Genomic DNA, 15,424 nt, shown 5'->3' with positions numbered 1-15,424 from the left:
GGTCCATCAGGATCTTTGGGACAAGTTTAGTGTATATCTTTCACATCATGAAATATACAGCAACAATGATATGCACTGTCATCTTATCAAAGCCAATTACATCTGCAACCATGCACACACTTAACCTATGGTCTGGATTCAGCACTTCACACACACATTGTACATGTCATCGGTTGTTGACGCAAATAGCCATCCAGTGTGGGGCTCATCCTCCACACTCTCTCAGCCATCTTTAAAGAGCTTGTGCCACTTAAAAACTGCAGTTTCATCCTTGGTGAATCATGGTCAACGACTCCATACACAATTTCCATTGTCCAAAAAAAATTTGATGGAGTACTGCTGTCCAATCACGTGCTGCGCTTTGCACTTGCATGAGTCACTCTTCTGAGAGAACACTCAAGTGATTGGTGCTTGCCACATGTTGAAGGTCACACCCACTATCATCGAAAATATGCTGTACAAGTGTGCTGTGATGTACAGTCACATCAGGAAAAAATTGTTTCCGATACTTTTTATACAGACTACAAACTCTTTAACTGAACTTCAAGCCAACTTTCAGATGTAGTCTATTAATTTCTTTGATTAATAGTTGAAGTTTATCTGTGTTAAAAGATGAACAGAACAACGTTGCCCCAAAAATGAAGATCATTCATTATTATTTCTGTAAATATCAGAAAATCATACCAGCTATTCACTACCGTTAGTGTCATGCCCCACCACCTCCTTCAGCCCCTTTTCTCCATCCCAAATTTAATTTTTGTGCTTGATTCATTTAATATATGCAGCTTTAGTATATAAATTTCAATTTCTGCTCTAATAATCCACTGTTTTGCATTGTTCTTTATCAGTTGCAACAGAACAGAGCACAGGTGCTCATTTTCTGTTGTATATTTTTAATAAGCAGTGATTTTTATGGTATTCACTAAATTACATTCTATTTCCACAATAATTACACACTTGGTGTTGCAGGGTCTTAGTAAGTGGTGGCAAATAATCATAAATGTGGTGATGTATTTTTATTTAAAAACTTAAAATGAAATGACTATGGTGTGTGTGTCTTATTTGTCTTAAATATTCATACTTTAGAACAAAACAATGTCTTACCTGTACTTGTACAGCAAATGGATACTCTCGTCCACAGAATTCACAGCTAGATTTAGGTTGTGGGGCTTCACTATGCATTTTTAGGATGTGTTTATTCAGAGTTGATTTCCATGCAAAACACTGCCCACACGATGGACAAGAGTGTTTCATAAAATCCATGTAATGAACACCTGAAATGTCAAGTACATCCATAAAGAAAATAATCAACAATATTGCCCTATGATTCTGAAATGTAAGGAATAACTCCCACTAATTTTAAATGAACATGTTTCAATGTCACTAAACATACTTTCTTTTGTAAAGAGGACTGTGAATAGAACAACTAAACATTTGTTCACTGCAGCTTTATATTAGAATCCTGAAACATCCTAATTTTGTGTACGTAAAAGAAGACAGCAACACAGAAGTTTAATAACTTGTTTAAAGTGATGTCAACTTCCACATTTTGGCAATAGAAAGAAAGGCAAAAAACTTTTATTTAATATTTATATGAAGACTCAGACCTTCTGACAAAAATATTAACACTTGTCACTGCACGAAACCATGTACACAGTCCTTTCCTGTATGCACACGCTGCCAAGATATCCACTGTGTAAAGTACAAGTCTATTTCATACACAGAAAGACGTAATTTCAACAGTGAAAAGTGCTTGACTGTACTGTAGTTCATTCTGTATAAAAGTAATAGTACAAGTATATGTAGTAGAACTTAGTGTGTGCTTTTTTTTCCCACGGAAAACATAATAAATATTTCATAAAAACTGTAGTTATGAAATGGGGTTCTAGGCATAAATTTTAGAAAGAATAGTCCAAATTTATCCAACTACAAACTCACAAACACACTTAAAATCTAGTAAAAATTAATTATTTACTGACTGAAAGTAGAGTATTTAAGGTCCCCTTGTGCAGTAACTCTTAACAACTAACTGGCTACAAGTGAAAAAAAGGATAGTAAGCAGCGAGATTTGTTTAAGTCATGCAATAAATAGTTTCACTGGAGAGACTACGAAGGGGAGGTCAATTAGAGAATTAAAGAGGGTCTCTCCTGGCACTGCATCATATGCTGCAGAAACGTACTGATAAAGGAACAAATAGAAAGGTTTGTACCCTTGAACACAGCTGGAACAAGCCAGAAATGAGCTACTTATTACTAGAAGGGAGGGAAGGAAATGTTCAGAAATGGCAGCTGGTAAGAAAATAGGAAGAAAAAATGAGTTACTTTGGAAACAAAAAATAGGTTTCACCAGTTGTCCACGTCAGATGTAGAGAAACCCTGTGGCAGAACCACATATAAAAAACATGCATCAGACCTTGGTCATGACTAGGAAATCCAAGTTAGAGAAAGCTGTTAAGATGAAGGTACTGCAGCTAGGTAGTGGACATAGGTGAGGTGTATGCCCCCAGTTACATGAAATGCTAGGTACAGCATTCAAATCATCAGCATCTTCAAACCTAGTTCTTAATTATCTGACAGAACACCCGAGGATTCTGTATAAGGAATTCACAACAGAAGCTGAAGTTGTAATAGGGGTGGGGTGGAGAACAGGGACATTAAATACAGTACAGGCGGTAAAGTATGAGACAGAATTGCTGGTCGTTACATACCTCCAAGAGGCAAAATACATAGTACTACAAACTGACACATGTAAAATTAATAGACACACACTATCTAGCTTCCAGAACTAATAAGGCCTTCATGAGAGAAGAGAGAGTATGCTGGAGGACATTAAAAAGGAAGGGCATATCACTCATGTCCCAGAATAAGAGAGACCTATCTGTAGTTAGGATGAGATAGACAAAGACGAAGGTAGAGGTGTCACTAACAGTATGTCACAGGTGACACACTGTTTTAAGCACCATGCCAGCTTCAGTCCAGAGAAAAGAACATTGTAAGAAGTAAAGATATGTTAGGGGGAAGACTGATAAGTAGTGCAATAACGAGTTAGACAAAACTTGTAAGTTGGTTAACCAGTACATGAGAAACTACAGTTTATTTTTACAATGATACAGCCAGTTCACTGCCTTATGAGATGTGTCCAAAATGCCTGCCCTCTGCCCTTATGCAGGCTTCTGCTCATCGACACAGTGAGGCACGAACACGTTCAGAAATTCCAATGGGTGTACATGGTCTCTGACTACCCACCTGAATTATTGCAAGAAGTGATGCTTCATCCTCCACAGGTGTGGCACACACACACACACACACACACACACACACACACACAGAAGAGAGTCCAATGGGTTTAAGTCAGGTGATTGTGGTGTCCAAGCAATTGGTCCACCACTACCATCCCGCAATTAGCACAACAGCAAATCAGGTGTTGGCGGATAAAACACTAAAATGGACAGGGGCACCATTGCACATAAAGTACACTCTTGTTCAGAAAAAACAGAACATATTGAACAACTCAAGATAGGATGGTCATATTCACATGACATGTACATTAGTATGTTCCGCAGCAATGATTAGCATTTCAGTCACCTTGGTTCAGCAAGTGTCCTGTTGCCTAGTAGGCACAGGGTCTGCGATGGGCCCCAATAACTTGTTCCAAGTGTGATGACATCAACGCATGTACAGCACAAATGGTGGCCTGTGGTATATCCATGCTGCATTCACTTGGTTCAAAAGTTCATCCGTAGTGGCCGGCGCTGAGTCAGAGAGCTGCACCCACTGTTTTACCATATCCCACACATTTCTAATTGGTGACAAGTTTGGTGAGCTGGTAGGCAAGAGCAAAAGGTTTCCATCCTGTGACACCAAGAAAGCACATGTTCGTGTTGCAACATGTGGTCATTCATTGACTTGCTGAAAAACGCATCTGGAGTGTTGTGCAGGAAGGGTATCGCGATGGGTTGCAGACTGTCGTTCACGTCGGTCACACTGGTCACAGTGCCCTGGACACACACCAACTGTGATTTGTGGATATATCAAATAGCACCCTATACCACACAGCATCGAGTTGGTGCTGTATGTCTTAAGCAAATGCAGTCACTGTGATGCTGCTTCCGCTGTCTGTGGTGAACCAAAATGTGGCCATCATTTTCAAGCAAACAGAACCTGGATTTGTCCTAAAATACTATCTGATGCCATTCCTGTCCCCAGCGGCATTGTTCCATACACCACTGCTGTCTAGCATGCTTCTGCACATTCATCAAAGGTAGGTGGAGAAGTAGACAACCCACACATAACCATGCCATGATAAATGGCAACAGACCGTCACCCCTGATAGTGCATGATGTGTTACACTGTTTCACTGTTGCACCAGCAACAAGGAGAATGTAGGTCTGTCCTCCAATTACATTCAGATGAGGTGTCGATCTTCTTGTGGGGTGGAGGGGGGAGGGGGGGGGGGGGAGATGGCCTGAGACCTGACACATCTCGGTGTATCCCACAGCTTTCCGTGAGCCATTCGGCACACACCTGTTGCACTGCTGAAACACTCGATCCCACACAAGCAGCAATTTCGCGGATGGATGCATCACATTCTCTTAGGCCAATAATGCCTCATTGATTTGATGGTACAATTCAAGCACACGTCTGCGAGGCATCCTGCATGTCTGCTTAAGTCACAATGAACCATTATCTTCAGTTTATAGTGACAACGAAAGCTGCAGGCTCATTTTACCAGTAGGTGGTGTTGCACCATACCAGTAGGTGGTGTTGCACCACAATATTGATGTTGACTTTGAACTCGCGGGCTGATTTTATTCAAATGCTAATCATTTATGCAGAACATACTAATACGTATGTCCTGTGAATATTAACGTCCTATCTCTGTTCCAGGTGTTCTGTTTTTCCTGAACATTAGTGTACATCTGCTGCCGTAGTTTTAGAGAAATATCTTCCAACATAGGAAGAACCATCTGTACCTCCACCCATTCAGGCAGCATTGAAATACATGAAGTCCCATCAAGTGGTCCTCAATAATCCTTGCCCAGGTGTTGACGATGATTCTTTCTCAATGGGGCATTTCAACAGTTGCTCGAGGAATCCAGTATGCCCACTCATGCTGATTATGGACGTTTTGATTACAATCATGTGTGAATGTTACCCCATCCACCCACCCATAACATCATCTGCTAGAAAAGCAGCTTCATGCCGCACTCTTTGATAGGCATAAGTCTTGCAGGAAAATCCACAGGGGCCAATGCCTGGTGGTATGGATACAGATGTTGTTCACACAAACTTCACCAGACAGTGTTGTGAGGGGAATCCTGCTGACAACCTAGGCACCAAGCACTGATGTGTGGATTCTGTTCTGCAGCATCAATAATAGTGCGATCAGTTGCAGATGTGGTGCCTCATGGCTGCCCTCTTGTTCCAGGTAAAGGTGTGAGAAACTACCATGCTCACATAACTGGCTGGGGACTTCTTGGAATGTCTTCTGCACGTACATCTACAGCTATACTCTGCAAACCTCCGCAATCCACCATGAGGCGCATGGCAGAGGGTATGTCCCATTGTAACAGTTATTAGGGTTTCTTCTCATTCCATTCACGTAAGGAGCATGGGAAGAATGATTGATTGAATGCCTCTGTGTGGGCAGTAATTAGTCTAACTTCATCCTCATGACCCCATGTGAGCACACATAGGGGGTTGTAGCATATCCCGAGAGTAATCATTTAACACCAGTTCTTGAAACTTTGTTAATAGACTTCCTCTTGGTATTTATGTCTGTCTTCAAGAGATAACCAGTTCAGTTCTTTCAGTATCTCTGTGACACTCTCCCACAGATTAAACAAACCTGTGACACTCCGTGTTGTCCTTCTCTCTATATGTTCAATACCACGTGAGTGATTTGTAAGACATGTCTTTTGTACATGGATTCCACTTCCCCAGTATTCCACCAATAAACCAAAGTCTAACCCCTGCTTTACCCATGACAGAACGTATGTGATCATTCCATTTCATATCCCTACAGAGTGTTACACTCAGGTGCTCGCACGAATTGGCCAATTCCAACAGTGACTCACTGGTTTTATAGTCAGAGGACACTATGTGTTTTTTGTTTTGTGACATGCAAAATTTTACTTTTCTGAACATTTAGTGCAAGTTACCAACCTCTGCACCACACTGAAATCTTATCAAGATCTGACTGAATATTTATGCAGCTCCTCTCAGATAGTGCTTCATTATAGATAAGTGCATCATCTGCAAAAACCTTGGTTTTATCATCTGCAAAAGCCGACTACTTATTAGAGCATTGTGTAAAGATTTGAAGTAAATAGTCAAGAACATTTCGAAATTTTTCATAATAGTACAGATAAGGTATATATATACAAATAATTATCCTCGGGGTAAGTACTCCAGCTGATACCGTATCAAGGTTCCGCCTATGAGAAAAAGAGTATGTGATGTTAACATCTAAGACAAACCAGTAGCACATTAGTCACAAACTCCTCATATCGCATCACAACTGACTGGCCCTGGACCAGTTTATATGCCAGATTCTGGTGTAGGGCACACTTGGCAGCCAGCGTCCTCTGAGTAGTGGCACCCTAGTGGTCGACAGTAATATCATGACAGCTATTGTTGTTATTATTATTAAACTTTGTCATCACACAACTCTCGGTGACAAATTATGGCTCACTAAAACACATTGATGGTACTGATCCCCCATGGTACACAAAATGGGTCAGATCGCTGTTGCAGAAGCAATAAAAAAAACATGCCAAATTTAAAAGAACGCAAAATCGTCAAGATTGGCAAAGTTTTGCAGAAGTTTGATATATAGTGCATACTTCAATGCAAGATGCTTTTAATAGTTTCCACATTGAAACTTTGTCTTGGAATCTGGCAGAGAACCCAAAGAGATTCTGGTCATACATAAAGCACACCAGTGGCGAGACGCAATCAATATCTTCACTGCGCGATAACAATGGTGGAGTCACTGATGACAGTGCCACTAAAGCACAGTTCTTAAACATGGTTTTCTGAAACACCTTCACCAAAGAAGATGAAGTAAATATTCCTGAATTCCAATCAATAACAACTGCAAAGATGAAAAACATAGAAGCAGACATCCTCGGTGTAGCAAAGCAGCTTAAATCACTTAATAAAGTCAAGGCTTCCGGTCCAGATAGTATAGCAGTCAGGTTCCTTTCAGAGTATGCTGATGCGACAGCTCCATATTTAGCAAATATATACAACTGCTCATTCACAGAAAGTTCCATACCTAAAGACTGTAAAATTGCTCAAGCCACACCAATACCCAAAAAGGGAAATAGGAACAATCCACTGAATTACAGGCCCGCATCACTAATGTCAATTTGCTGTAGGGCTTTGGAACATATACTGTGTTTGAACATTATGAATTACCTTGAAGACAACGATTTATTGACACATAGTCAGCAAGGATTCAGGAAACATCATTCTTGTGAAACACAACTAGCTCTTTATGCTCATAAAGTAATGAATGCTATTGACAGGGGATGTCAAATTCATTCCATATTTTTAGATTTTCAGAAGGCTTTCGACACTGTTCCTCACAAGCGTCTTCTAACCAAACTGTGTGCCTATGGAATATCGCCTCAGTTGTGCAACTGGATTCATGATGTCCTGTCAGAAAGGTCACACTTCGAAGCAATAGACAGAAAGTCATCGAGTAAAACAGAAGTAATATCTGACGTTCCCCAAGGAAGTGTTATAGGTCCTCTATTGTTCCTGATCTATATTAACGACATATGAGACAATCTGAGTAGCCCTCTTAGATTATTTGCAGATGATGCTGTCATTCACCATCTTGTAAAGTCATCAGGTAACCAAAATGAATTGCAAAATGATTTAGATACGATATCTGTATGGTGTGAAAAATGGCAATTTACCCTGAATAAAGAAAACTGTGAAGTTATTCACGTGAGTACTAAGAGAAATCTGCCAAATTTCAATTAGGCGATAAGTCACACAACTCTGAAGGCTGTAAATTCAACTAAATACTTAGGGATTACAATTAAAAGTAACCTAAACTGGAACAGTCACACAGATAATGTTGTGGGTAGAGCAAATCAAAGACTGTGATTCACTGGTAAAACACTTAGAAGGTGCAACAGATCTTCTACAGAGACTGCCTACACACCACACTTGTCTGCCCTATTCTGGAGTATTGCTGTGCGGTGTAGGATCCGCATCAGGTGGGACTGACGGATGACATTGAAATAGTCCAAAGAAGGGCAGCTCATTTTGTATTATCGCAAAATAGGGGAGATAGTGCGATAGACAAGATATGTGAATTGGAGTAGCAATCATTAAAACAAAGGCATTTTTCATTGCGATGGGATTTTCTCATGAAATTTCAATCACCAGTTTACTCCTCAAATTGCGAAAACATTCTGTTGGCACCTACCTACATATGATCACGATAAAATTAGAGAAATCAGGGCTCACACAAAAAATTTAAGTGCTAGTTTTTCCCATGTGCCGTTCGAGAGTGGAAGAGTAAAGACAGCTTGAAGGTGGTTCATTGAACCCTCTGCTAGACACTTAATTGTGAATAGCAGAGTACAGTAATCACATAGATGTAGATCATTAAAAACTAGTAAGTCTTTTCTTAAGGTATTTATCTATAATGAAGCCTTTTAAAGAAACTAAATGTGGAAAATAAATAGTTCAGACCAGAAGCGATCAGAAGCTTTGGAAGTGTGGTACTACAGGAGAATGCTGAAGATTAGATGAGAAGATCAAACAACTTATGAGAAGCTTGTGACATTATAGCCTTGTGGGCACCACACTAAATTTCATATATTCTAACGATCTGAGAAAGGGAACAGTAGCCACTCACTGCATGTTTGACAGCTGTAGAATGGCAAAAGCTAGTTGGCGGCTCTCGGTGCGCATTTTATGTAACAGAAACAGTTGTGTCAGATTCGGGTGATTAGCAGAGAAACATGCCCATCAAAACCCGCAGGGTAGGAGTTTGCCAGTTTCACCAGAAACACGTGCTCAGATTCCTTCATGTGTGCCAGCCAGTGTGTGGTTTGATACCTCGGACAAATGACAAGCGCATGATCCTCGCACAATGATCCTTTGTAGCAACAAAATAATTAAGTATAGCAATTTAAAGATCTTTTCAATACAAAACAAATGAGCCTGCACAGTACCCTGTAGCACTGTTAGTTTAGGAAATAAAATTTAATATTGTAAATTTAAAAAATATATATATTTAACTTTCATTGTTATCACTCTACAAGTGCGAGTGATAGCTCAAATGAAAGGTAATGCAGCATAGAATGCAATTCTAATCCCAAAACTGACAGTTAATGTTCTTTAAGTGTTATTGAAACTTTTGGTATTTTGTACTTAGTTTTATAGAAAAAATTGTAAACATAAATCAGAATTGAGAAACCCAAAGCAGCGTGGGAAAATAGAGCTTAAGATGAACAGATTGAGGTGCCAAACCAATGATGTACATCAATCTGACTCCAAAAATCGGTGTTAAACATTAAGAAAAAACATGCAAATGGCAAAAATAGTACCCAAAATTAGCACTCAATCCTAATGGCACACATCACATAAAATATGCTGACCTGACCTTCCATACCACTTAAGAACGTAGCAACTCTACATTAGATTTAAGCAGGCTGCATTTTTGTAAAGTTTCGTGTTTCTAAAGATCATTATAACATTTTAAAGATTGACGGGAAAATATTATACATAACGACATTCTAAATGCATAGGGAGATGTACCCAAAAAAAAAAAAAAAAAAAAAAAAAAAAATTACCTCATCTGATATGTGTCACCCTCTGTAAAGTATAAAACATTCACATGGAGAGGCAAAATGTAACTCTGATGGCTCAAAAACATTTTATTTCATGGAGTCGCAAATATAAATAGAAACACATAATGTGTGCTGGAAGGCAGTCTTTCGGCAGCCACTGGATGTTTGGCATGGTATATTGTGAGACATGTTCACGGATGTGCAGTATGACAGTCACACTGTTGAACTTAGCACAATTCTGGTATGCTGACTGAAATTTCTGGGAGCTGATGGACTTAGAATCATTCAAGGTCACTTAGACTCTCATTTTATATGGAGCCATATTTTACTGTGAATATCTGATAAAATGGGCAAACAAACTTGTAAAACGGACATTCACATAGAGTTACTAGCCATCAAGATTACGTAAGTGATTTGTAATGTGCTATCTTACTTGAAAGTCAAATAAAATAAGTGAACATTTGCCGATGATTTAATTCAGAAAAAATCCCACTCACTTTTCTTTAAATGAGTTACATTGTTGCTTGCTCCCTCCCCTCCCCTCCCTCACCCCCCCCCCCCCCCCAAGTGCGGCTAATTTCCAGTAGGCGTAAGCAAATGCAAAAGCCTCCTCAGTGGGCCCACTATACATCAGTAACCATTAGATCTGAATATTTGATAATCAAGTCATACTAAAAGGACAGTTAAGACTTGACACATACATGCAATACATGTATTTTCCGGCACGTTCACAAGGTACAGACTTAAAATAGGGAGAAAAAAACCTTATAGCAGAAATTAAGAGAAGGGGTCAAATGATGGACACATTCTGAGGCATGTATAAAAAGTAAATTCGTTGAGGAATACAATAGTATGATTATTGTGAGCAGGTTTGCACTGATGTAAGACGCAGAAATGAGAGGCTTTCATAGGACAGGCTAGGATGAAGAGCTGCATCAATCTAGTGTTTGGACTGTAGACCACAATGGCATACAGTATGCATATTTGTTCAGCCCTTGTTACACATCAGGCACTCCTTTCTAACTAATGCTTTAGTCATAGCAGACACACACAGGTTTTTCTCTTCCATCTGCAAATTTTCAAGTGTCAGATCTTTTCTGCACTCAATAACTGAATGGCTCAGTAACCTAGACAGTGTTGCCACAGTAGCAGTTTAACACCTTGAAAATACTAGTGTGGGAGTCAGAAAAATAGATTGGTGCGAAACTTTCTTTACTATGTGTCAATACTTAAATTATTTCAAATCTCTGACAAGATACAGTTAACAAAGTACATGTACTACGACCTTACCATAATATACTACATATTATCATCAAATTACTACTAAATCATCAATCCAAATAACCAATGAAATCTAAAATATTGAGCACTAACCTAAATGTTGTTTGAAGTTACTATTTTTGTTAAATTTTTTGAAGCACTCTGGACATTTGTACATCTTTCTCTTTGTTTTTATCCCATTTTTATCTTCTTCGTCTACAATTTCTGCCATGTCATTGATATTTATACAGTCTTTAATTGCTCTTCTCTTAGCAGCTGTAACTTAAAAACAGGGATGAACACAAGAATTTAAAACATCATTAAAATGCCATAGTCATACCTTTCCAGCTAATACACCAACAATGAATACATACCCTTCTGGGAGTACTGACTGAACAGTTTCTTCTTCTTTCTGTTCTTCTTGGTTTTATCCTTGCTCTTCCCTTGCCCTTGAGTTGCATGTTCAGATGAATCAAGTGTCAACAGGTCACTGATGTCCTCTGCCAGTTTACTACCTAAAATGAAATTTACAATTGAGAATACAGCAGTGGGCAGGACTACAACGGGTAACTACATCACGTGGCAAAACACACAGACCTGAACTGTAACAAGCTGTTCTCACCATCCCACAAGATAAGAAACAGTCTTCTACACACTGTTTATTTCGCAGATGATAAAATTTCTATCTCTGACATGGAAAATGTTAGTTCATCTGAGAAATAACATAATGTCTTGAATTCTGATAGACAGTCAAATGTTTCACATTTATTGAATCAGTTCTCTCCTTAGTGCTATTACATAGTTATTAGACATATGAGAAATGGAGAGACTTCAATTGAAGCATTGACAACATGCCACTACACATTCAGTCAGATATGTGAATTACATAATAAGACTGTTCCGAAGGGTGCTGCACGATACTAACGCACTGGAACTAATGGATACAACTTTTTGCACTTAATGAAGAATTACATGAGTGCTAAAAAGCTGTGTTATGGTCATGAACATTGCTTTAAAACTCTTGTTGTTGTTGTTGTTGTTGTTGTTGTTGTTGTTGTTGCTGTTGTTGTCTTCAGTCCTGAGACTGGTTTGATGCAGCTCTCCATGCTACTCTATCCTGTGCCAGCTTCTTCATCTCCCAGTACCTACTGCAACCTACATCCTTCTGAATCTGCTTAGTGTATTGATCTCTTGGTCTCCCTCTACGATTTTTACCCTCCACACTGCCCTCCAATACTAAATTGGTGATCCCTTGATGCCTCAGAACGCGTCCTACCAACCGATCCCTTCTTCTAGTCAAGTTGTACCACAAACTCCTCTTCTCCCCAATCCTATTCAATACCTCCTCATTAGTTATGTGATCTACCCATCTAATATTCAGCATTGTTCTGTAGCACCACATTTCGAAAGCTTCGATTCTCTTCTTCTCCAAACTGTTTATCGTCCATGTTTCACTTCCATACATAGCTACACTCCATATGAATACTTTCAGAAACGACTTCCTGACAGTTACATCTATACTCGATGTTAACAAATTTCTCTTCTTCAGAAACGCTTTCCTGGCCATTGCCAGTCCACATTTTATATCCTCTCTACTTCGACCATCATCTGTTATTTTGCTCCCCAAATAGCAAAACTCCTTTACTACTTTAAGTGTCTCATTTCCTAATCTAATTCCCTCAGCATCACCCGACTTAATTCGACTACATTCCATTATCCTCGTTTTGCTTTTGTTGATGTTCATCTTATATCCTCCTTTCAAGCTTTAAAACTATACACTTTTTTTATAGAATCAAAATTAACCACACGGGAGTAGATGTAATATAGATTAATAACACGGAGTGTAAACAAATAACGAAACAGTGGCATCCAAAAAAGCTGTGTTAGCATGATTTAAGTGTTGATGTTGAGTGTGTCAACCTGCAAACAAAGCAGGAAGAATACTGTTATCTGTGCCTTATCAAGCAACTAGAGACATTCCTATAACCTTATGCCAGTTTCTTTTATCTTTCAAAAATGGGGGAAGTTTAAGAACTGCATAAACGGATTTCGTCTACAGTAGCATAATAAAATGCTAAACTTGCCAAAAAGTATAACTCTTTTGAAAGTGAACGGCATGAAGCAGCTATCAAAAGTGATTCTGAAGAGTTTCTACAGTTCTGAGTTCTGAAATTTTACAAGAAATTACAGCATTCGATGTACAGAATTGAATATCATCTACTTTCTTTAATAATAATTCCTTTCCATTAAGTTATTTCAAATTTCATTACAAAATATATTTTGTGTGTTACACCAGTATACCATACTGCATTTGTCTGGCGATACTATGGTGGGGGTGTGATGGACACTAAAATTACAAGAAATAATGTTAAATACTTTCCCCATGGACCTTGCCATTGGTGGGGAGGTTTGTGTGCCTCAGCGATACAGATAGCCGTACCGTAGGTGCAACCACAACGGAGGGGTATCTGTTGAGAGGCCAGACAAATGTGTGGTTCCTGAAGAGGGGCAGCAGCCTTTTCAGTAGTTGCAGGGGCAACAGTCTGGATGATTGACTGATCTGGCCTTGTAATACTAACCACAACTGCCTTGCTGTGCTGGTACTGCTAACGGCTGAAAGCAAGGGGAAACTACAGCCGTAATTTTTCCGAAGGGCATGCAGCTTTACTGTATGGTTAAATGATGATCACGTCCTCTTGGGTAAAATATTCTGGAGGTAAAATAGTCCCCCATTCCGATCTCCGGGCAGGGGACTACTCAAGAGGACGTTGTTATCAGGAGAAAGAAAACTGGCGTTCTACGGATCAGAGTGTGGAATGTCAGATCCCTTAATCGGGCAGGTAGGTTAGAAAATTTAAAAAGGGAAATGGATAGGTTAAAGTCAGATATAGTGGGAATTGGTGAAGTTCGGTGGCAGGAGGATCAAGACTTTTGGTCAGGTGAATACAGGGTTATAAATACAAAATCAAATAGGGGTAATGCAGGAGTAGGTTTAATAATGAATTTAAAAAAAATAGGAGTGTGGGTAAGCTACTACAAACAGCATAGTGAACGCATTATTGTGGTCAAGATAGACACGATGCCCATGCCTACTACAGTAGTACAAGTTTATATGCCAACTAGCTCTGCAGATGATGAAGAAATTGAAGAAATGTATGATGAAATAAAAGAAATTATTCAGATAGTGAAGGGAGACAGAAATTTAATAGTATGGGTGACTGGAATTTGGTAGTAGGAAAAGGGAGAGAAGGAAACGTAGTAGGTGAATATGGATTGGGGGGAAGAAATGAAAGAAGAAGCCACACAGTAGAATTTTTGCACAGAGCATAACTTAATCATAGCTAACACTTCGTTCAAGAACCATAAAAGAAGGTTGTATACATGGAAGAAGCCTGGAGATACAGACAGGTTTCAGATAGATTATATAATGGTAGGACAGAAATTTAGGAACGATACTGCGTGAAGAGTTTGACAGAGCACTGAAAGACCTACCGTATTTACTCGAATCTAAGCCGCACTTTTTTTCCGATTTTTGTAATCCAAAAAACCGCCTGCGGCTTAGAATCGAGTGCAAAGCAAGCGAAGTTCAGAAAAATGTTGGTAGGTGCCGCTACAACTATAACTTCTGCTGTCGAATATATGTAGCACTACACAGGTATGCTATGTAGGCACAAAGATAAATACTTTGTAAGTAGGCTGTTTATGTTTTCTCTAGGTAAGTAGGCTGTTTATGTTTTCTCTATGTAAGTAGGCTGTTTAGGTTTTTTATTGGTAGCGCCACCTCTGTATGACAATCACTGGCTGTGCTGTGGGCAGTCTGTGTCTGCTTTGCATTGTTGTAATACTCGCCATTGTAGTGTTAGGCAGCTGGCTGTGAACAGCGCGTAGCGTTGAGCAGTTGGAGGTGAGCCGCCAGCAGTGGTGGATGTGGAGAGAGAGATGGCGGAGTTTTGTAATTTGTCATGAACTGCTATATTTATATATGATGATATCAAGGTAAATACATTGTTTGTTTTCTATTAATATCTTTCATTTGCTAACTATCCCTATCAGTAGTTAGTGCCTTCAGTAGTTTGAATCTTTTATTTAGCTGGCAGTAGTGGCGCTCGCTGTATTGCAGTAGCTTGAGTGGCGAAGATTTTTGTGAGGTAAGTGATTTGTGAAAGGTATAGTTTAATGTTAGTCAGGGCCCATTCTTTTGTAGGGAATTTTGAAAGTCAGATTGCGTTGCGCTAAAAATATTGTATGTCAGGTTAAGCACAGTCATATATAAATTGTTCAAAGGGGACGTTTCATATGGCGACCCTGCCAGGATACCTCACTGGAATCTTCTGATTTTTTTCTTG

General features: G+C 39.3%; 1 protein-coding gene across 3 annotated transcripts in view; it reads right to left on the bottom strand.

The window, feature by feature from the left end:
• LOC124544766 (zinc finger protein 420-like) overlaps positions 1-15,424 on the bottom strand; it is a 165,936-nt gene that overhangs the window by 27,018 nt on the left and 123,494 nt on the right. For 2 of the 3 annotated variants that reach the window (XM_047123442.1, XM_047123443.1), the window contains exons 12-14: positions 11,453-11,593; positions 11,193-11,360; positions 1,105-1,274 (exon numbers count right to left, since the gene is read on the bottom strand). In XM_047123442.1, coding sequence (XP_046979398.1) covers positions 1,105-1,274; positions 11,193-11,360; positions 11,453-11,593 — 479 coding nt within the window. The remainder of the gene's footprint in view (positions 1-1,104; positions 1,275-11,192; positions 11,361-11,452; positions 11,594-15,424) is intronic. The other variant, XM_047123444.1, reaches the window with a different exon arrangement.

The sequence above is a fragment of the Schistocerca americana genome, chromosome 8, assembly GCF_021461395.2.
Source record: "Schistocerca americana isolate TAMUIC-IGC-003095 chromosome 8, iqSchAmer2.1, whole genome shotgun sequence".
NCBI classification, from domain to species: domain Eukaryota; kingdom Metazoa; phylum Arthropoda; class Insecta; order Orthoptera; family Acrididae; genus Schistocerca; species Schistocerca americana.
The sequence above is the reverse complement of the archived record's forward strand: the minus strand, read 5'-3'. Positions and strand labels throughout refer to the sequence as shown.